This window comes from Halichoeres trimaculatus, unplaced genomic scaffold (genome assembly GCF_033239565.1).
Source record: "Halichoeres trimaculatus isolate MK-OKI-2021-1 unplaced genomic scaffold, fHalTri1.1 fHalTri1_scaffold_20, whole genome shotgun sequence".
NCBI lineage: Eukaryota > Metazoa > Chordata > Actinopteri > Labriformes > Labridae > Halichoeres > Halichoeres trimaculatus.
In genome coordinates this window covers 18879677-18901230 of record NW_027437198.1, presented here as the reverse complement: position 1 = coordinate 18901230, position 21554 = coordinate 18879677, and the positions used below count along the sequence as shown (strand labels likewise).

General features: G+C 40.9%; 3 protein-coding genes across 5 annotated transcripts; 1 reads left to right on the top strand and 2 right to left on the bottom strand.

Annotated features, from left to right (window-relative positions):
- Window positions 1–646: 646 nt before the first annotated feature.
- Window positions 647–2871, bottom strand: fn3krp (fructosamine 3 kinase related protein). The gene is made up of 6 exons (XM_074696844.1): window positions 2582–2871; window positions 2121–2272; window positions 1943–2034; window positions 1737–1819; window positions 1483–1605; window positions 647–1375 (listed from the first exon to the last, which is right to left on the bottom strand). The coding sequence occupies exons 1-6, from the start codon at window positions 2720–2722 to the stop codon at window positions 1037–1039; spliced, it is 930 nt and encodes a 309-aa protein (XP_074552945.1). The 5' UTR covers window positions 2723–2871; the 3' UTR covers window positions 647–1036.
- Window positions 2872–3749: 878 nt separating this feature from the next.
- arl16 (ADP-ribosylation factor-like 16) lies at window positions 3750–5817 on the top strand. The gene is made up of 5 exons (XM_074696413.1): window positions 3750–3925; window positions 4401–4455; window positions 4554–4670; window positions 4770–4885; window positions 5051–5817. The coding sequence occupies exons 1-5, from the start codon at window positions 3798–3800 to the stop codon at window positions 5214–5216; spliced, it is 582 nt and encodes a 193-aa protein (XP_074552514.1). The 5' UTR covers window positions 3750–3797; the 3' UTR covers window positions 5217–5817.
- Window positions 5818–5938: 121 nt separating this feature from the next.
- epn3a (epsin 3a) lies at window positions 5939–20527 on the bottom strand. 3 transcript variants are annotated; one of them, XM_074696408.1, is made up of 11 exons: window positions 20238–20527; window positions 15408–16160; window positions 12942–13060; window positions 12253–12330; window positions 11717–11806; window positions 9814–9897; window positions 9490–9619; window positions 9193–9354; window positions 9015–9110; window positions 8095–8331; window positions 5939–7037 (listed from the first exon to the last, which is right to left on the bottom strand). In XM_074696408.1, the coding sequence occupies exons 2-11, from the start codon at window positions 15994–15996 to the stop codon at window positions 6742–6744; spliced, it is 1881 nt and encodes a 626-aa protein (XP_074552509.1). In that variant the 5' UTR covers window positions 15997–16160; window positions 20238–20527; the 3' UTR covers window positions 5939–6741. The 3 variants fall into 3 exon arrangements, with proteins under 3 accessions (XP_074552509.1, XP_074552510.1, XP_074552511.1); XM_074696409.1 differs by having other exon boundaries at window positions 9193–9351; XM_074696410.1 differs by lacking the exon at window positions 12253–12330.
- Window positions 20528–21554: the final 1027 nt, after the last annotated feature.

Below are 21554 nucleotides of genomic sequence, written 5' to 3'. Positions count from 1 at the left end.
GTTGCTTTCTTTTTTTTGTCTTAGAGCCATATTCTCCTTTTACTACAGGCAGCCTTAAATGTATTTTTGGCCCTTTTCAAAATGTCTGCTCTCATGAAATCATCCACTCATAGGAAAAATCATAGCTAACTGCTAGTTGTGGTAAAAAAATAAAAAAAACATCTTACGTGTTACTCATTTTTAAAAACCATCATTTTCTCCATTGAAATAATGCATATTTGCTCAAAACTTTACAAAAAATTGCTAAAACTGCCGATTTTATCAAATGTGTTACAAAAATAATATCATAAACAAAACTATATGGCTTTGTGTGTGTATTTTGTTAAGAGTTAATTAGCTTTTCAGCTCCTAAAATAGATAAAGAATTTTCTGGCTTTTTTGTGGGTGGGTTTTTACTGTTTTTCTTTAACAGTAAAAGTGTATTTTTTCTATAAGAGTAGTTTTTTTTCTTAAAGATCTTTCTGCAGCATGCAGGAAATAGTCTGGTCTGATACCTTCCACCTCACAGAAATGGTTAACTTGTCATCAACAGTCCCAAATGCTTTCATTGGTCATAGGAAGGCTTGGGTTAGGGTTAGGGCAGTTTGTTTCAAAAAGTCACAACAGGAGCAGAAACAGCTGGACAAACATATTGAGCATCATAGATTTTATTGCTTCTAATGCAGTGGATAGTACATTCTATAAGGATCATTGTTTTTACAGGTAAACAGCATCATAGTTATGTGTAGTGAGTTATTGTGTTGTCATATTACAGTATTAATGAAGAAATAAGTTGCAATTTATTTCTTATTTTTCAGCAGATAGGTGATGGTTTAGCAGGCAGGTCAGGAGATATTGTGAGATGTGTATTCTGAATTTTCAAAAATAAGGCAATCTAAGAAAATAACATCATAACTGGTCTTTTAAAAAATATTAATAAATAAGCAACACCAATTTTGGTCAATTCAGAATCTGGTATTATGTTATTATACAATTAACAATTTTCTAGAGTTTAAGACTGTATGCATCTCACAATGTTACCCACATGTCAATGCAATTATTTTAGCAGATTCTTCATAATCCTTATTGAAGAGCCTCTGTAACCACCACCAAAGTGGTTCCAGTGATTCAGATAGTGGAAGAGTTGGTAGAGCTGGTTTCTCTTTTCAAAGCCTGCTGCTTTAGGAATCTTTTCATGGTATGCAGAGTAGAAAGAGCTGTTGAAGCCCCCAAACATTCCTGCAATACTCAGCTCAAACTCAGAGTGTCCATAGCAGGAGGATGGGTCAAAGATGACGGGACCATCAGCACACTCTGCCACATTGCCACTCCATAAATCCCCATGGACAAGAGCAGGGACTATTTCCACATCTGTGAAAAACTGAGGGATCTTTCTCTGTAAGGATCAGACACAAAATGCAAGTTGCACCATCAGCCATTTCTCAGATTTTTTTGTGACATGTTTTATATTTTGTTTCCGATTAGGTTAAAAGGAGGCTAAACCTGTAGTTCGGTCCATAATTCTCTGGCCTCCCTGTCTCCATAAGATTTCTCCACCATACTGAGCTGTAGCTGTAGTCTGTTCTTGGAGAAAAATGTCACCCAGTCATCCTCCCATTCGTTTACCTGAGAAAGAAGAGGGAAAAAAAGGTGCAGAAGTTTTGTTGTGTTAACTTTTATCATCTCAAACATCCCGAAACAACAAGTACATAGATTCTGCTTCGACAGTCTAGTTATGGTGATCAAAAGCAGTTTACCTGTGGTATATACCCACAGCATGTAGTTACAGGGAAACCAAATTTTTCAACAGCTGCAACTTCTGACTGCCCAGCTCCTTTTCCTGCAATGAAGCATTTGAATGCCAACTGTAACATATTGTTGTAATGGTAGGTGTTTCAGAGATGAATTCTCAGCATTTTTCAACAACCCAATGTTCTTATGTTTGTTAGTCCAATGGACTTACCTACTGTCTGCTGCTCTTTCTTGCATTTTTCCAACTGTCTCTTGTTGTGAGTATGCAGATCTGCCAGCTGCGCTCCAAGTTGCTTTGAGTACCTACATATTGAATTTTGTGAGAAAAAAATGAACGTCTCCAACTGTAATATTATAATACAATACATACAAATCATATGAGTACTTACTTGCTAAGCCCTCTCATGTCCAAGTGTTCCATCACAAACACACATCCTTTTGTGTCAAGTTCAATCACCTTCACAGGCTTGGGGACCTTCACCGTTTCCGTCTTGAGAATGGCCTCCAAACTGGCCATCTCTCCATCAAACATCAGTTTTGCCTGAATAAAGCAAACTACATTTAGTGAAGACTGTGAGCTACTGGGCCTATGATTGTTGTCAATTTTTTTCCTTTGTTACATTTTTGACCGCAAAATACAGTTATCTGAATCACATTACTTTAACGGACACAAGCAAAAGTTGGATGAATTTTTGCATTTCATGCGTGCAAAGAGTTAAGTTATGTAATGTCTGTCAGAGAGGTAGATGACCACTGGATCACTCCTGAGGTTTTCCTTGCACCAACATGCATACTAAACAGCACAAGATTACTGAAAGTAATCGTCAATTGCTAAAGAATCGATAAATACCTCGCTTTTGTGATTTATCTTCACAAACACTCTCCCAGTGTCAGTATCATAACTCTGGCCCTCACTAATACATCCACCTCCCGAGTGACCCGTTGACTTCAACATAGTTGTCCCCAACTCCTTCTTCAGCTTAGCCTCCATGGTAACTCAGTCGTTGCACACCCTTTCATATACAATGATGCAGCTGCGTGGACAAAAACTCAGCGACCGTTGCAGTTTAGGCTCAGAGACGTTGATCTTGTTTTGTTTTTGCCAGTACATGTGATTATAGTAACGAATAAAAAGCAATGCGGAAGTGTTTAATCCTATCAAGACCAGGTATCAAGGTCACGTGTACAAAAGGGATTTTTGGCTCTATAAAGAGAGCCGGATCTTAATGAGTCGGAGCCGGATCTTGAGGAGTCGGATCTTTTTTAAAGCCGTTCAAACGACTGGCCCGTTGTTACAGCAATAATTTTTAGAGGCCAGCCAGGGTTGTTTTTTTTTTTTTTTAAGAAAGAACCGATTTGGATCCGATTGTTCAAACTTACACTGAAATATTAATTCAAAGATTTAACAATCATATGCACAATAAAGATATGTTTCCCTGTACAATGGAATTCTTTCTTTGCTGACCACAATGAATGCCAACCATAAAATATTTGAATATTTGGTATTAAAATCTTAAAATACAAAAACAAAAAGAAATATTGACAATAAAAACATATAAAAGTCCAATAATAACGCAATTAAAGACAGTGGAAAGTGGAAATAAAATTTTACACTGTGCAAAAATAACTGTAGTATGTGCAAAATATGAATGCAATATGTGCAATTTAGTATGAGGTAATGTGTCATAATCATGCTAGCAGATTCAGATGCTGATAGTCTAGGAAGGATTGCGAACACACAACGTACGTTAAGCATTTAAACTTCAAACCGAAGCCCTTTGTGCAGTTACATCAATACATGTTCTGAAATTGTTATTGAAATCACTAATCAAATTGTTGTGCAGCACTAGTAAACACTACATTAGGTGTGGTGCCATATTCCCATATTTAGACAGTGAGATCACTATTCAAACCACAAAATACACACTCAAATTCTGAGATGTCACGAGTCGTTCTTGTGAAAGCAGCATGGACACACATAAGGCAGGGTGGGCAATTGGACTGACTCGTTCACGAACGTCACATCTCTAGTCACGTGAGCGTCGCCATGGTTTCGACTGGGTTACATGCCTCATGCTACCAGTTACAGCTTTTGCAGTGTTTATGCTAAAACAGTCATGAGCAATAGTAACATTTGTCTGCTTCTTGGAGCGACTGGGGTCGGGAAAACATTGTTATTGAAGCGACTTCAGAATATCCTTTACATTAAGATTTCCCTCTGTAGAAGGGGTTTAAAGCAACAGCGTATACGTAGAAATGTAAAAACATTTGGCTAGCAGGCTTACTTCGTCTGAAAAGCCAATGTTGATTTACTATCCATGAACAATGCGACTTAAGTTGTTGATATTGTTATATATCTAATTCCCACTTACCTATTTCTTGCGGTTAATATTCAAAACAGTCACGAATTTGGTGCGCCTTATAGAGAAACACAAGTGCAAATATTATCTTGCAACATACTTTGGAGTGGATAAGTGGCATACATCTTTAGCATATAAATAACACTAATGTGACTTTTTTTACGTTCAGTTTTAAACTGCTTAGAGAGATATTATAGATAACTCTGAATTGATGGTTGTACAACTTCTGTTTTGGTTTTTGCTTTTTGTGCTGTTATCTGTTTCAGCACTGGCCTTTGGTGATATTTTTCCTAACAGTTGTTGTTCACACTTCAGTTTACATGGATTAGGCGAATTGGGAACACCTCCTTCTACCCTGCCTACAGTAAGCAATAATAGAGAGTAGTTTGAATAAATTTGCAGGCTCTATTTTAAGGAGATGGCCATCTCTGTAATGATTCTCGACTCTTTGAATCACCACAGGTGGGGACCAACCTCACAGACCTGACTCTGAAGAAGAAGAGGGTGACATTAAGAGAGCTGGGAGGCTGCATGGGCCCTATTTGGCCACGTTACTACAAAGACTGCTCCTCTGTCATTGTATGCTCTTTCTATAAATAAACATACATCGCATATTATGAAGTGAGTGAAATCACTTTGGATTATATGCTTTTTTTTCTGTTTTTTTTTGTTTTAAAGTTCATGGTGGACTCATCCAACATAGCACAGATATCCTCCTCCTGTATCCAGCTGCTTTCAGTATTGTCTGCGGAGCCAATGTGCAGCGTCCCTGTGCTTATCATCTTCAATAAAAGGTGACAATTCAAGCTTATATACAATAGTTGTCTCACTTTATCCACCTACATTATCACATTAGCAGTTTTAAAGTTTTATAGAGCTGGTATTTTAAATCTGTCTCTTGGTAAAAGCTGCCACTGGATTTGTTCTAAATCTTGTTTTTCTTGTCCTTAACTCTGCAGGGACATGCCTTGCACAATGGGTCTTACAGAGATAAAGTCCCTCTTCAGAATGGATGACATCATTGCATCTGCTTCTCAGCCAATCACAACACTGGAACTCAGTGTGCACACTGGACAGGGACTCCAAGAGGTGCTGGCCTGGTTGGAGAACATTATTGTGAAGTGAACAATCTTATGCTTGAGCCTTATAAGATGAGTTTACTGCTGTAAGGAGTGAGAATGACAGTGCTAAGTTCAGAAAGAGCTGTCAGTATCCTCTATGGCGTTATCACACTATCTCTATGAGATTTAATGTTGTCCAAAATGCTGGACTTACTGAGTAAATGAAATAAGTGAAAAAAAACCACGTCTAATTGTTCATCTTTGGTGTCATTTTCAGTAAATGTGGGGGCTGTCAATGAGGGTGGAGGAGACATCAGTATGTGTCAGTGATATCACTGCAGGGTGAAACAATTGTAGATTAGTCATTGTCTGTGACGAGCAATCATTTCTACAGTTAATTTTCACTCATTGAACTTTAGACATTACCAGTAAACAGACAGATTTGTGATTGTGATGTAGTCACTTGCTTTGTATTTCTTCCTTATAATATATTTAAGCCTTTTCCGGGGTGTTTATTCCAAGATAAATTCAGATATGTGACGTCTGTTTTAATATGTGTTTCAGATAAATAATTTTGTTAGATGATTTTTTGCAGAGTGGCTGATGTAAGTTTTCTAGCCCCGCAGTAATCACTCATTCCCATAAGGGGGCATAAAGAGCACAATAAAAACTGTGACTGTTACTGGGTGTGTGCCTTAGTTTTGATGACTTCATACCAGTGGTATTAATATCTGAACAAATGAGGAAATACAAAATAAGTAGAGTAAAACCAACTAAGGAACAGAGCAGTGATCTCATTATACCCTTATATTTGATGAGAGTCGGTGGTTCACAAGCAATGAGTAAAACTCATGATTCATACATGTTCTAATGTCATGATTATAGTAAATTCAGAAGCACAGTCCTTCAAAATTGTAATTTCATTCAGTTAATCCCAGCATTTCACTTCAGTTTGGTAAAAGCATGTGTGGATGGGTGATTCTTATTAGATCTGGTCCAACAGAAGCCTCACAGAGTCCATTTTGTTGACAGGGCAACATGTGAAGGGCTGAAAAAAGATTCCAACTCTTGTATCTCATCAGAAGTTCATATTTTCCTGGTGCTGGAGTACATGATGGCAGCAGTGGGTAGCGAAGCCAATCACAAAAACAGCTGAGTGAGCAGGAGACTTGGTGATCAGTTAAAAAGCAGTAATACATTTCCCTTGCGATTAAGTGACAAAATGTTATCAAACTGTGCTTTTGGGTCAGTTTTTATCTTAGGTCAATCCACAATGTGCTATGGCATTAAAGAGTGTTTTGACACAAGTGACACTAATACTTTGTGATACTAAAGTGTCATCCCTTTTATATGCAATTACTGCATTCATGACATAAGGAGTAGAGAGATAATTGCAGTGAGGAGCTGAACCAGCTTGAAACAGTCTAAGGGTTACTGTATTATAACACATTGTAAAAAAAACTAAGAAAAGGGCTTTCACAAAGGTCCTGGGGTCTGCAGTTCAGCCCAAATTAAGAGATACATTTCAAGAGCATAACCTTAAGGCATTCCCCCTCTTTTCCAACATTTCCTTCCAGTTTCCTTGGTCCTCATAGGAAAGGGTTTTGACTGTTCTGTGGAGCCAGTGATCCCTCAGCGCTGGCTGAAGAGAAGGGCAATAAGGGCTCAGGGAGGTTCCCGGGCAGCTCCAGACCAGGCTGAGTGGGGTGAGTGAGTGACGAAGGGAGGCTGGCAGGCTGATGGCTCATGGGCAGGGGCAAGGAGGCACTGTATGGAAGTGAAGAAGGGTTGGGAGAAGCAGAAACAGCACTGGCGCTCATCTGATTCAGACTCAGTTTGGGTTGCTCAGTTTGGAATGGATTGTTGGGTGAAGGAGCACTCAGACCTAGACAGAAAGAAAAGTAGGATATTGAGTTTGCATCAACAGTTGATTTCAGATTCATGAATTATGAAACAGGATAAATAATGCAGCTTTCATTATATTTATTTGCTCTTATGAGTTTTGTGTTGCACTGTGATTGCAAGTAATGACCCTTCTGAAAACCCCGCAGCTCACCACTGCTGGCTCCAACTTACATTTGCTGTTTATGGACAATATAGAAAAAAGACACTAATTTTTCTTACTTATTTTACTTACACAAGTACCCTAAAACAAAAATATGCATCTACGACTACTGCATTTGCAGGTTTTTCCTGCTTCCACCTCATCACCTTAAAGGTTGCGTTTGCAGGATTTTCCATAAAAAATAAAAAGTCAACTTTTAAAGGAAAAATCCTGCTTGATCATCTCCTTCAGGCCTCTATACATATGTGTCAGTGTCTGTGTCTGCCTCGAACCCTCTCTTCTGCCTGTATGTTGATGTTTTGGTTGTATCGAGATGTTTGTAGGCAGAGAGTCAGTGTGGTTACATCAGCCAATCACAGTGCACCCAATGACTTTGCCTGTTGATTAGCAAGTGGAAAAAGCTATCCCGAGTGGCAACGATGGACGTAGCACAGACAAAGCTTTTTACTAAATAAGGGTTGAGCTTGACTTGACTTTCACTTGCTTTTGGGACCTTGAAGAGCAGATGCGAGTTGGCTTCCTACTGTGAAGGTATGTGTCAAGTACCCATGGTTAGCTTGTGCTAACACGCCAAGTCAGGTGCACGGCTCTCAAGCCTCTCCCATGTAGAAACGCAATGCTGCAGGTGGCTGCTAGGCTAGTGAGTGTGTTCCATTTTTGGGATAAACTTCAGTATTGAAACATCTGAAAAACCACCTAATGAGCCCTTAAAATCTTTTTAATAAAATTTGAGAGTTTTTTTTCGGAATTATGGTGTCTCCTTTACCACTTTTTATTGTGATATTTAGGTTTTGTGCAATTCTAGGTGTAATGGAACCGCAGCTACTAGTAAATAGAACAGTAGTAGTTTATTTAATAGTAAATAAACATTTGATACCTGATAGAAAGGGGTTCATGTTCTTAGCAGGAGGATTTGCCGGTATCAAACTGTCCAGGTTCACCAAAGAAGCTGCCGTGGGGCCCAGGAATGACTCAGGTGTCCGACATGTTCGAGGACTTGGGGCAGCCAGGCTTTCTCCAAGACGTGACATGTCAAAGATCTCAGGACTGCCCCCTCCTCGCCCATTCACATTCGCCTGACCTCCATCCATGGCCTCATCAAAGAAATCTCCATCTGTCACAATCACACAAAAACAGTCTAAGCTTTACATCTCTGTGATAGACTGTTCACGTCAAGCTTTATGTTTGATGGGTTACAGGATTCTGACTGGTACACTCAATCAATGTTGGGAGAATATTTCACTAAAGAGTGTCACTTTCTCACTTCTCTGTATGCTCCTCATGATTCTAGGTGGACTGCTGCAAAAGCAGTACATACAGGTATAGAGGAGGATAGTTTCCAGTAATCCACTTCTAATGTTGTTTTCTCATGCAGAAAAACAAACTTAACGTATTTAATCAATTTAATGCTGAGTCTAAATGGATGTTTTGGCCAAGTGCATGGAGGCAGATTAGACTGATGGACAAAATGTATTTTTCCCAGAACAAATAAGTATCACTGTAAAGTGGACATTTGACTTTTTGTCTAACTTAAGGCGAATTTCACATTTTTATAAAATCAGAAAATTATTCCTTGAGTGTTAAAATCACAAGGGGATCACAGTAACTTTTGCATTTGAGCATATAAGCAAAATCTAGGAGTCCTAAAAGGCAAATGTCGCAATCCTTCCTGGTAGCTAAGATACTGCATTCTTGACAACTGGATGGTTTGATCGACCGGACGGATGCTCGAACTGAAAACACAGACCTCAGGTCATAGCTGTCAATAGCACAAAGGCAAAGGATTGTATCGTTTACCTGAAGGGCTTCCTGTTCTGGGAGGGGGTTCTCTAGCAGCTCCTCTGGGTGCTGGTCTGTCAGATGGGGCTGAGAATGGATCAACTCCTGCAGCAGCTGAAAACCATGCATTTAATTTTTAATTGAATCAAGTGATTTGTTCAGTTATGAATGTGCATGTGTGCACCACAAGACTGACCTGTGTTACCAGGGAAAGCCCATACACGGTCTGCAGCATTAGGGTTGGTGACGCTGCTCTGCGGCCCGTCCCAGGGGTCAGCTGGGGGCTCCCATGGTGGGGGAGGGCTGTTGGAAGTTGGTGGTGCCATCCAGGGAGGATCCACTCTGGAGGTGCTACCTTCTTCAATAACACAGGGGTGAGTGATAGAGATTTTTATTTAAACATATAACAGTAAATATTTACATGTATTATAAAGAAGAAATTGTGTTTGATGTAAATCAGGTGACAAATATTTGTGTCTAAGTCAAGGCTCACCCAAAGAATCCCATGGATCTGTCCCCCCAAGACGAGCAGCTGCCTGGTGTGAAGTGTTATTCCACCTGTGGTCAACAGGAGGCGGATCTGAGGGTACTGCGAAAACATCTACTAGGTCCATGAAGGCAGTCTGATAAAAAGACAATAAATAAAGATGTGTGAGATCAGGATACTGCTTCAGCCATTAAAGCGTGATCTGTAATGTCACATTTTCAAAGAATGCTCTTTTGGGATGAGTTCTTCTCAAAGAGTGACAAACTAAACATCAACTTTAATGTGGTGCTTTATTTCATCATCCCCATTCCATACCCAACTATTTCATACCCCGCCTTTAGTCTCCATCTCACGTTTGCTTTCCTCCAGAGCTTTCTGAAGCATAGACTCATCTCCTTGGCGACTGAGCTGCTCCTGTCAACAGATAAAGACACATGGACGCCTGTGGGCATGACAGCTTCCAGCAAAATCTCCATATTGTCACGTCATACTATATTTATGACTCAGCTATGACACTCAAACACAAATGCAAGCTGGTGATTTTCCCAGGCAACATATGGCCTTGAGATTGGCAAGTGCACTGAGCACAAGCCAGTCAGTCTGTCAGAGAGGGAGGAGAGCACAGCGTCACTAACAGAGCAGTTAAAAAAGACACAGTGAATGTGAGACAGGGGGAGACAGGGGAAGTCAAGAGGTTGACAGACATGACAAAAACAAAGCAATAGGAGAGCAAGGCTAAAAACAGAAAGGTAAGAAAGCAAAGGCTGTAATCAGCAGCTTTGCACCCAAGTGTATGATTATCACAGAGAGTGATTAACCTCCATGTCACCTTATGCGTGTAACTGTGTATATTAGGAACCCTCACTGATTAAAAAGATTATAGAGTTAGAATACTGCAAGAAAGTGGAAATTACCATGGATCACTGATGCTGTAAAGTGCAGCAGCTAGCTCGCTCTGCTGCACTTATTCAGTCAAATATTCTGTCCAGTATTCTGAGTCAGCTAAAACCTCTTAAATGTTTCCTCGGCTTTAACATTCTGTGCATTCATATGAACTATTTCTGCCTTTTGTATCCCTGTTTCTGGGCTAGTTTGCACTTTAAGTAAGGGTTAAATTAACACATTGGTGGTGGTAGATGAATAAAGGCCCATAAAGTTGTGTCTAACATTATTCAAAAAATCTTGAATTATAAGATGTATCTGCATCTGCAAAGTATTAATGCACACATTGGGGTTCTTAGGTTCTGTTGGCTCCAGATACTTAAATCTACACTAGTATAATGGTTCTTAGATGCAGTGTCACACTTTTAGAAGCCCTTTTAGTATGTTCCTAAATTTTTCAAATTTGATCATTCACACATGTCCCTTACAGGAGGGGTTCCCAAACTTTTCAACTCACTACCCAGAAAATAGCAGAGCTGAAGACTGACGATCCCCTGCCGTGAGAATACACTACCTATGTTGACATATCTCTGTGTTTCACAAATCAATCTAATTCTGTTGTTAAACTCGAGCTTAGTTACCTTGGGAGTCTTGTGGCAGCTAAGAAATGTGGAAAGCAGATCAGAAATGTTGCACTTGCAAGGTTTCATATGAAATTCTATCCCTACTTTGTTTGAATTTCTACAATAATTGATAAATATGCAATTATAAATAGTTTTTGATTTTGGAAAGCATCTTACCCCCTTGAAGGGATCACAGCCCCTTCTTTGGGAACCCCTTCCTTATAGTGCTATCATGGAGCATTGTAAAACTAATATTTGTTTAAGTGCCCTTCAGAATACACTGATCAGTCTCAAACCAGTGCCTGTTTCTAGCAGAATAAATAATTTGTGTTTTCTTCCTGAGCAAGAAATATTGATTTTAACAGTGCTTAATGGTTGGGGCAGCTCTGGTTTAGTGCATTATTGATGCAGAGCTATGCCTGTCACAGGGCAGTATTTTGGCTTCACTTTTGTACAACAGGAGGAAGGAAAGTTTTGTGCATCAGTAGAAGTAGACCAATTCTGCAAAATCTAAACCATGGTTCCTGTTTTTAAGTCCACTTAAGATACACAGAGGGCACCAGCAACAACTACATGTGTTTATTACAATACATAATAAACTTAGACAGAAAGAAAAAGGTTGAAAAGGAAGAATACTAACCGAAAAAATAGTGTGTTCTTTAGTACACTGCAGCGAGCAGAAAGTACATCCTTTCCCCAAACCCCCCGTGACCCTGAAAGGTGCTTACCTGCTGGTGCTCCTCCTTGCTCAGACTCAGGGCTAACTCGAGCTGGGTTTCTTCATCCATATCGATCGTTGTAGGTACAGGTTGGACTGGCTGTCAGGGTGTTGACCAGGGATGGAATGGTAATCAGTATTTGGTCAACAAAAGCAGAAAAACTGCTGGGTCATCCTCACAGTACATTGCATGCAATACTAAAAGTGTGCCATGTTGAAGTAAAGGAGTTAAACTTGTTGTTTTCCCGCGACATCACACCAGGGAAGGTGAGTGCTGATGTGGATTTTAGTGCTAGAGGAGGAAAAATCTAATGGTTAGTGGAACAGGAACATGAAGCTTCATTTTATTAGTCACTGAGGAAAGTTAGGTGTCCTGAGGCTGTTCAGGGGTGAGGAAGGAAAGTGATTAGTACTGGACATGCAGCTGTTTCTCAGAAGGCCCAGGCTTTGCCGTGAAGTGGGTTTCAGTGAAGAGAGCGGCAGGAGATGTGCTTTAAGGCAAAGGATGAAATGAAGACGTCCTCCCTGAACCCAGCATACTTGTACCTTCCGAGCCTCCTCCTTACTGAGCGACATGGCCATCTGGAGCTGGGTCTGTTCATCAAGATCCACTGTAGAAGATGGCTAGGGTCAAGCAGGGAGGAGAAGAAGTGAGTCTGATCAAAGGAGAAGTACACCTGCTTGATTTTACACAACATTTTAGGAATTTTGAGGAGGATTTAAAGAGATGATTCGTAATATCACAGCTGATTGGTTTGCTTGAAGAAGCTGCTGTGCATTTTAATTCATCACCACAGTAGCAGAGCAGCAGTCAAAAAGGGCAACAGCTGCCCTTGTTGTGCGGACGAGGGTGTGCTGTGGATGCAAGGAGCGGATCAATGCACACATCCTGTCTGGCTTCTCACTCTTTCACTCACAGTCTTCTCACCCCTCAGTGAGAAAGCTCTACTTCGACAGTGATTGGTCAAAGTGCCATTAATGACCACATCGCAAACAGAGCTGATAGTATCACTTTCAGTTAAAGGACTCTGGGAAATGGAGGTTTAGCAGACACAGGCAGTTTTTTTTCACCACGATAACAGTCAGTGATCGAGCCTGGAACCATTAAATGTTTCATAACAGCATAACAACAAAACATGTCAGTAGCAGGGCAGCGATGAAGCCTCTCTCTGTCAGGCACATGTGCTCTGGGGATGAGAGGTCTAAGAGTGTGCATGTGTCTCTGCTAGAGGTACCTTTTCACTTTCTTCTCGGCTCATAGCCAGGGCCAGGGCCAGCTGCAGCTCCTCTTCTCCGCTGGTTGTGGGCCGAGCTTGCTCCAGGTCCGGGGCAAACCGAGGTGAAGAAGAGGAGGCTGCAGGGACAGAGGAGTGAGCAGATGGGATTGGGTGTTTAGCAACAGGCAGGTGGTGTGAGAATGTAGACAGACACATTGATTGATGAAGATGTGGGCTCAAGAAGATAAAAAACAAAGGTAGACAGAACACTGGAGGCTGATTTTAAGGTCAGACTGAGCCGGCCATGTTTAGCATGTTAATGTTTTTTTCCATGGCACGTTATGAAGGGCCTTTGCTGGCATTGCTTGCCACGGTCTGCCCGCACTGAGAACAATGGTGCGCCTGTGTGGAGAGTTAGGGAGGTGGAGGGGGAGAGGAATGGACGTGTTGGAGTGGGGCCCATCTTATTACCCTGGATCATCTTGGTGGGTTTCAGCATTCAGGGGGGAATTGGGGTGCCAGGCTGTGGGTCATGTGGCTAAAAAAAGGGCTGCTGGTCACATGTTGGCAAAGTCAGGACTTAGAAAGTGAACATTTCTACTGTGCAGCTCCTAAATATTGCCTGTCTGAGCTGGAATGCTTGCTGGCAACTGGCTGCTGCCAGACTCCTGACTTCTATCAGCATTTAGTCCAAACTAAGTGCCAGCATCCTGGGGTCTCCAGGAGACAACCTTTTCATCTTGAAATAAATTTTGCAGAGCAAAACGCTTTGAAAAAGTTTCTTTTCCAACACCACCATGCTGATTTTGTATTGTAAAGGTAGAGTTTGCAGGGATTTTCGTTACATGTTTATAAACACAACTTCAAAATGGGCTCTTTCTCCTTGGCCAAGCGCCAGTGGCAGCGCAGACCAACAACCTCCAACCATGACAATGTAAACACATCAGCTATCCTAGCAACCACCTGTAGCATTGTGTTTCTATGTGGGAGAGACAGTACAAAGTCTGCTGCTCGAGCCAAGCTTCACCCTTGTTTCAGCTCTATCTGTTTGGCGTTTCGTTTTACTTTGGTTGTATTTTTTTTGCTCTGTACTACGTCCTCTATTGTATCCGCTCAGGGTAGCTGCTTCCACATGCTTATTAACACACAAAGTCACTTGCCCACTGAGCCTGCTGTGATTGGCTGACGTAACCACGCTTACTCTCTGCCCAGAAATGTCCCAAAACAACCAAAACATCAACATACAGGCAGAGGAGAGGGTTAGAGGCACACACAGATGCTGACACATAGAGGCCCAGAAGTGACAACTGAGAGGGATTACTCCTGTAAAAGTAAAAGACTTTTTGTGTTTCAGCAAAATCTCGCAGACTCCCAAGGCAGAGTGATTGAAATTTCTCACTGAAACAGGCTGGCTTTTATTGTACATAAAAAAAAGTGTGTAACGGTCACACTCATTCACCATGAAACCCCGCCTGTGTCTGATAAACTGAGGTTTCACACTTGGCATTTTGTGGTGTTATCAGCTGATTATGGATTCTCTTTCATATAGTAAATGATGCGCTCAATGTAGCATAGCCTAACCACATATCCTGAGCTTGGAGGTAGATGCTTTTTCGCCACGTTTACTTTCCACTGGCACACATCCTGACCCCGGAAAGTGTGAGAAATGTGTTTCAAGTGAAAAAAAATGTTTAAGAGAGATAAAAGTCTTTGATTAATTGGTGGTAATAAAACAGTCAGATGTCTGTCTGTATACCATAAAACACGACTCAAACATCAAAGTCTGACAAAAAAGCTGGTTCACAGACCACACGAAACCCATAATTATGAGGTTTTGCAGAGAAACCACATTAAAAAAAAGCCATAAACAGCTTCTGTATGCTTTACAAAATGCGTGTCAAAGACACCAGACATCCTAACAGCACCACAATTTGGAAACAGGTGGTATCAGCACAAGTAAACACAAGCACACATACAGGGGCCTCCTCTTTTGTAAATCCAGTTCAGCTGACGAGACTGTAAACAGGAGAATGACAGGAATGCAGATGTCAGAGCAAAACTGAAACACTTCAGTCCAGAAACATTATTCAATGATTGATTCATATTTGGGTGTAAATGCCAACACACCAGAAGAAATTATAGCACAATATCTCCAAAATGGAAGGAGAGTCACATTTTTTAACTGGCAGCTCAAACCTCGGGACTCTCATTTCTGTCATCAGATGAAATATCTACAGTGATGAAGTGGAGGAATGCTGTTTTTCAGTTACATTCATCATCCACAAGATCAGGTTTGAATTTATCTTACTCACACGTGGCCTGTCATGTGCGCATTCCTTGGTCCTGACAGTCAAGCAATCACACGCCAAGGAAATATGCATACATACATACATTTGAAAACCTTTCTTTGAAGAGCTTTAGGTTAAACATGCCTGTGTGTATTTAATGGAGTTACAAGAAAGAATTTATTTCCCTGATACTCACAGTGGTAGGAGGATGGTGAGCCTCTACATCTGCCTAACTCATCCCCATACGCACCCCCTGAGCTGGTGCGACGCCCCGGGTATGGAGGAGGCAGGGATCCAGAGCCCAAACCACTGCTCACACCTGCCATACGTGTCTTGGTCTTGAGTGCCTGACTCCGCTCCCTCTTAAGCTTCTCCTCATCTTTAAGTAGAGAAACCAGCTGCTTCGCCTTCTCCCGGACATTGACGCCCTGATCCCGCCCATCTCGATCTATGTACTGGAAGTCTCTGAGTGTCTGGATGGTGTATATGTTCTCCCGGCACTCCTTAGCAACCCGCTCTGAGCCTGTTTTGATCAGGTAGTCCAGCAGGGTCATCGCCTTATAAACATGGCGCCAGTTTTTACCGTGGTCATTGAGCCGCTTCCAGATCATACCCATAACTTCAGTGAAGGCTACAACATTAAAGGTCAGGTCTGCGATTTCAGACATGAGCGAGCTGGGAGGACCCCAGGGATCGTTGGAGGTGGCCTCACGGACTTTGATCTCGGCCTCCGTGTAGTTGTTGACCATGTTTTTCATCTGGCGGCGGAGCGATGAGGTCTGCATGATGACGGGTGGGTTTCACAAGCAGCAATAAGACCGTCTAACAGCAGGCCAGCCCACTGTGGTAGCCCAAAGCAAGGTGGCACGGTTAGAGAGATGAGTTCAGCGGGAAATGCAACGAAGTCGTCCCCTCGTTAGCAACTTCAGTGACATCCACAAGTTTGTCCCTGCAGCAAAAAACACAGAAATGAGATCATTACATCATGTTCATACTCTTGTGTGAAATATCATCCAGATTAACAGCCCTGGTAACAATAAATTAACTCTCAAGCAGTTTTTCACACTGTGTTGGAGAAAAAAAGAGGAACAACTCAGCACCTTGGGGCCATATGAAACACAACACCTGGGCTTAGTTTTTCCAAAGAGATCTGTTTGTTATGAGCTTGCAGCTTGGCATCTTATTTCTGAAATCATTCCTCAGATAAATGTTCCAGGTTTGATATGAAAATATTGGTTTCAGGCCCTGGGACTCTTGTTGTTCGTTGGAGAGCTGTAAGAAAGTCTGTGATGAGGGAGCGGCTCCACCTCTCCTGTTTTTCTGACCTGATTACGTCATCACAGCAGCACAAGTATTCCAAGGCTAACAAATCAGACACAATAGAGCCCAAACTCAGATATCCACACATGAAAGTCCCTGGGAATTACACATAGCTTTCTGTTTCTGTTTTATTTTTCTATAGCAATGAAGAAAAATGTATTCCTGATACACAGCACAGTATCACTTTGTCCTTTCTACACATTATGCAGGCTGGGCAGTGAGTCAGTCAGACCGATAACTCTTGACTCCCAGATCTGTCTTGTGTATTCAGAACTGAGATGCATGGACACGCACGATCAGTCCCTTCACTAAGAGTCAAGTGCTGTGTCATGAGTGAGCATTTACAAAATATTAAACAGGGAGTGAGAGACAGGTTTGAAAGTAGTTGGTATCTGCCTCTTTGGTTTAATGTTTGACCAATGCAGGGTTTAAACCAGACACTTTCATTACATATTGAAAAAACAACCATAAGGTTCATCCAAGGTGAGAGTTTTTCAAAATATAAAGCGATAAAGATTCCAAAAAAAACAATTCAAAAATTTAGTTTGGGCTCATTTTTGCATTGATAAATAACTCTGAATGCCTGACAATTCGTCATAATGACGAACTGGCCACAAATTTACATTCAGACTACCATCTACTCAGCTGTGAGGTTAAACAACATGTGACTACAGACTACAGATAGACCAATATGGCTCTTTCAGGGTTGATACCGATACTGATTATGAATCTTTAAGGAGAATCAATATTTGGAGCCAATTTTCATTTGCAGTAAACCTGAAAATATTGGCGTCCAAGTTTTGAATAACACAAACTACACTTAGCTTTTTTTAAATGACATATTTCTTATTTAGTTAAATGGAAACTTTAAAAAATAGCTCCATAAAGTTTTCTACAATTAATAGATTTTTTCTAAAATTTCAATACAACTAAAATGTTAGTTTATCTTTCAGTTTTCTTTTTTTAAGGTATGGTGCTATGGGTTGGGATAATGACTGCAGACAGAGAGGAGCAGCTGTATCAGAACCAAAATAACCCAGTTTTGAATTATACTTATATCGACTTTTTTTTTTTTTTTTTTTTTAAATGTCTGATGCCATAACGCCTCAAATTGCTGAATATCTGTGCTGAAAATCAGTTTTAAAAAATTAGGCTAAAAAAATAAGCTAATCAAATTGATTTGTTGACTCAACTGGTTTTAAAAATCCAGCAGAGCATTGATTTTTCCACATTATATGCTCCACGAAAGACATATATTGATGTACTTAGAAAACCTAAACCAGCATCAGGGCACATGTGATATCGTTCAAGTTCTGTACCTAGACATCTCACCTAGGTCAGTAATATTTTTTTGGGCTTCAAAAGCCCCATCAGGCTTCCATGAGGATACCATGAATAAAACGTGACAGCATCAAATTGGACTGGTGTATTAGTCATACTATGAGTGAGCTTTGTGCTGGAAATAGATCGTGAAGTGGTGGTAAGAGGCAAAATGTTTGTGGCCCAGCTGACCGCAGGTTGAGTCTCAAGTGGTGACCAATGCTGGCCCAGGTCACCATCCAGTCCCATTATCTCCTGTCTCCTGGTTCCTGAGGATTATTCGGTGGGTGAGGAATAACAAGACAGTTGAAATGCACTCTTCCTGTTATTTCCTTACAAATTAAAGTTTTAAAAGTGTAGAAAAAGCTTTGGTGTAGAGAGACATCAAAGAGTGGTAGTTTTTTCATTGCTGCAAGCAGATTTTAAATCCAATAATTATTACCATAATGCTCACACTCATGATGGCATAAATTAACTTTAGGACAGATCAAATTACTACCAAGTTAGTTTGAATAATACTGCAACAGGCACAGCTCTCCCTAGTGATTATGATACATATGAAAAAAGAAACACAAAACAATAAAATAAAATGTGCATAAAAAAAACTACAAATGTGTAGTACACTTAATGAAATAATGAGAAGAAAACCTAGTCAAACAACTGTGGGACTTAATGTTATCCATGTTGTTACCAGCCTCACATGATTGAAGAATTATGCTTCTAATTGGAGACAGTCTTTTTTTAAATTTGAATTAAATACAGCAAATAAAAAACAAGTGGAGCAGCTGTTATCAAGTCTGATAAACCAGGAGGGAGGAATCATCCGGATGAGAGGCTTTTGTGACTGGTTGCTGTTAATCTAGCTGGACCTGTTTGCCACATCTTTAACACAAGGATTGTAAACAGTGTCCTCCCCTTAGCATGGAAAAATGGAGGAGTCATTGGTACACATAAAACAAAGTAGATATATAACAGTAGACCAACTACTGCTGTCTTCTCTTGGTATAGTACGGTAAAAGATTGTTTTTGAAAAAATACAGCACACTTTCAAAGAGAATAATTCTACGACTGACTTCCAACATGCTAATTAAAAAGGAAACCTCACAGGAAGTGCTTTGACACACAATAGGTGATGCCTTTAGCTACACTGATAAAAAAAATAATCTAATGGGAGCAGTTCTGCTATCAGCATTAGATATTCTGGATCATAAACTCTTAATAGCACAACACACTGCAAGTTGGTCTAGGAGTTAACTGTCATAAAGCAACGTGATACAGCTAAAATATGGTGTACCTCAAGGCAGCTGTTTGGGCCCACTGCTTTTCCTTGTCTTCTAAAGCAAGGACTGTTATTTCACATCAAATGTTCTGTTCATTCAGCTTTCTCTAGTGATGGCCACGTCTTGTATGGAGGCATGATGTGAAATGAGCTCCAATCAACTTTTACTAAATCAACAAATAAAACTGCTTTAAATCAGACTCAAGGAAATATGCTATGTCACAGAAAAGCTCTAAAAATAAATTTGACTGGTAAAGAAGGTCAGTGGTGATCATGAAGGTAGTAATGACAATAATTACCTAACTGTTTTTGTGAATTGTCAGTAATTGTCAGCGATTATTATTAATGTGTTGTTATTGTTTTATTGTTTGATCACAGCGTGCACTTTTAAGCTTTGTAAATCAATAGGCTTTGTCCTATATAGTGTTCTGTCGACTGTATAAATGTATTTGGGCCACATGGGAGACTATACTATTTATAGCAGGTTTATTGTGATGTTCTGAGTTTGATATTTTGCCTGTTGTGTGCTATTGTACAAATAAAATCAAGTTAAATGCACATAAATCCTGTTTATCAGACATACACCCTCACTCTCCCCCCCTGACTAAAACTTTCAATGACCTTGACATGCCATCCTGTCCTGGATTTTCCCAAATCATTATTGTAAACTGTGATTTAATCCCTTTTTTTTTTTTTGCTCAGAAATCCAGCCAAGTGTAAACTGAGCCTTTCACTCCCCAGCCCTCTGTTTCTATGGGAAGCAAAGTCTAAACTGTTCCCAGATCAGGCCTACTATAAGCAACTCGCTCGGGAAGGTATGTGCTACTCTGCCCTACAGATGTGTGGAAAAACAATCCGCAGCATGAAGCACATGTCCTGATTTAACTTGTTCATCTGACATGTCCTCTGTGTCCCGAACTGGGACGGCTGCTCGGCCCATTATCATTCACGTTGCGTCAAATGGGACGATCGGGTAGGTGAAGAAGTACGGGACCGTGACTCAGCGTTGTTTCCGACTTTAAAAGTTTAAACATCGGCTACAAAGAGAAGGAGACGAAAAACATCGAATCCTGAAATGATTCACAGCGTCCACTTCCCTCCGCTTACCTTCATGACATAGCGCGTCAGTGGGCTCCAAAGTTGGGGAGGCTTCGGGTGGAAGGAGAAACGCCTCCGCCTCTCGACATATCCCGTCGCTTTCGGGTAGAAAAAACGGAGCAGATTAACCCAAGAAGAGTCTTAAATCAGAGAGAAAGCATTCGCGCCGAGCTGTGCGCACTCTGAATGAATCCAAAAGTACAGCGCGGCGGTGCTGGACTGTTATCAAACTAAGTTGTGTTCATAACACAAATCCGCTGGGCTTGCAGATGGAACAGGCCCCCTACAAAACACACACATACACACACACACACAGTGAAAATGGATGTAGAGGGAGAGGAGGAGGGAGGGAGGGGAGGCCTGCTCGGTGCATGCAGAGTCAGACTTAACCCTTTCACCGCCTCGTGGATGAAGCGGCTGCGCTCTGTGGAGCAGGTTAAAAATCACACATGGGTTCCACGAAACATGCACCAAACAGATACAAGCCATGTTATTAAAGTGGGAGTGGAAATCTAATGTCAAGGCTACTTTTTGCATTAGTTCAGATTGATCTGCAAATCCAATTTACTGGACAATTCATATTGTCTGCTGAACAATGGTGATACTGGATTATGTTTCAGCAGATTACTGAGCTAACACACAAGAAGTTATAACACAAACATTACAGAAGCTACACACACTTTCAGAGAGATACTGGGGTTACAGATGTAAAAGTAGGTGGTGGTATAATCCCAGACCCCAGACCCTTCAATTCCCCCTTTGACATCTGCTGCTATCATTTCCTATCAGTGTAAATGTATAGCTGGCCCAGTGGGATCAACAAAAAGCCGCATTTCCTTTTCAGAAGAGTCATCATTGCATCCCTGCTCTTTATTTATTCATCACTGCTAATGGAATGTTGCCTCTACTCACGTCCTAATGCATTATACAAGACCTAAATCTCTTCTCTATGTACATTGACCTGATTTCAATCACTTGTACAGAGTAATCTTTGACCAAACACAGGTTATCGATATGAGAGTACAGAGGGATGGTGTCACTGGGTTGAGCTGAATAATGATTACCTCAGAGAGTAAGACGCAGCGGGACACAGCACTAGGTCTTGTGGTTGGTTCACTGAGCAGGATATACAGGAAATACCAGCTCCACCTTGACACAACAAAGGCAGAACTTTCCAAGATGACAAAAGGGCAAAGTGTAGAGAAATCATACACTCATCAAGCAGTGAAAATAAACTTGAACATTACTCAATCTTCATCACAGTTCATATGTGTTCCTGGTGCACTTCCCTCACTGTGGGAGTGTAATCTGACTTGTTGCTGCTCC

What these genes read in the sequence shown, in the direction of transcription:
- fn3krp (XM_074696844.1), bottom strand. Translation starts at nt 2,722, where the DNA reads ATGGAGGCTAAGCTGAAGAAGGAGTTGGGGACAACTATGTTGAAGTCA. An exon ending in GACATGAGAGGGCTTAGCAA is followed by an intron (nt 2,035 to 2,120) that starts GTAAGTACTCAT and finishes TTCAATATGTAG; the next exon opens with GTACTCAAAGCAACTTGGAG. An exon ending in AATTATGGACCGAACTACAG is followed by an intron (nt 1,376 to 1,482) that starts GTTTAGCCTCCT and finishes TGATCCTTACAG; the next exon opens with AGAAAGATCCCTCAGTTTTT.
- arl16 (XM_074696413.1), top strand. Translation starts at nt 3,798, where the DNA reads ATGCCTCATGCTACCAGTTACAGCTTTTGCAGTGTTTATGCTAAAACA. An exon ending in CTCCTTCTACCCTGCCTACA is followed by an intron (nt 4,456 to 4,553) that starts GTAAGCAATAAT and finishes GAATCACCACAG; the next exon opens with GTGGGGACCAACCTCACAGA. An exon ending in CTTATCATCTTCAATAAAAG is followed by an intron (nt 4,886 to 5,050) that starts GTGACAATTCAA and finishes TTAACTCTGCAG; the next exon opens with GGACATGCCTTGCACAATGG.
- epn3a (XM_074696408.1), bottom strand. Translation starts at nt 15,996, where the DNA reads ATGCAGACCTCATCGCTCCGCCGCCAGATGAAAAACATGGTCAACAAC. An exon ending in GCCGAGAAGAAAGTGAAAAG is followed by an intron (nt 12,331 to 12,941) that starts GTACCTCTAGCA and finishes GCTTGACCCTAG; the next exon opens with CCATCTTCTACAGTGGATCT. An exon ending in GTAAGGAGGAGGCTCGGAAG is followed by an intron (nt 11,807 to 12,252) that starts GTACAAGTATGC and finishes ACACCCTGACAG; the next exon opens with CCAGTCCAACCTGTACCTAC.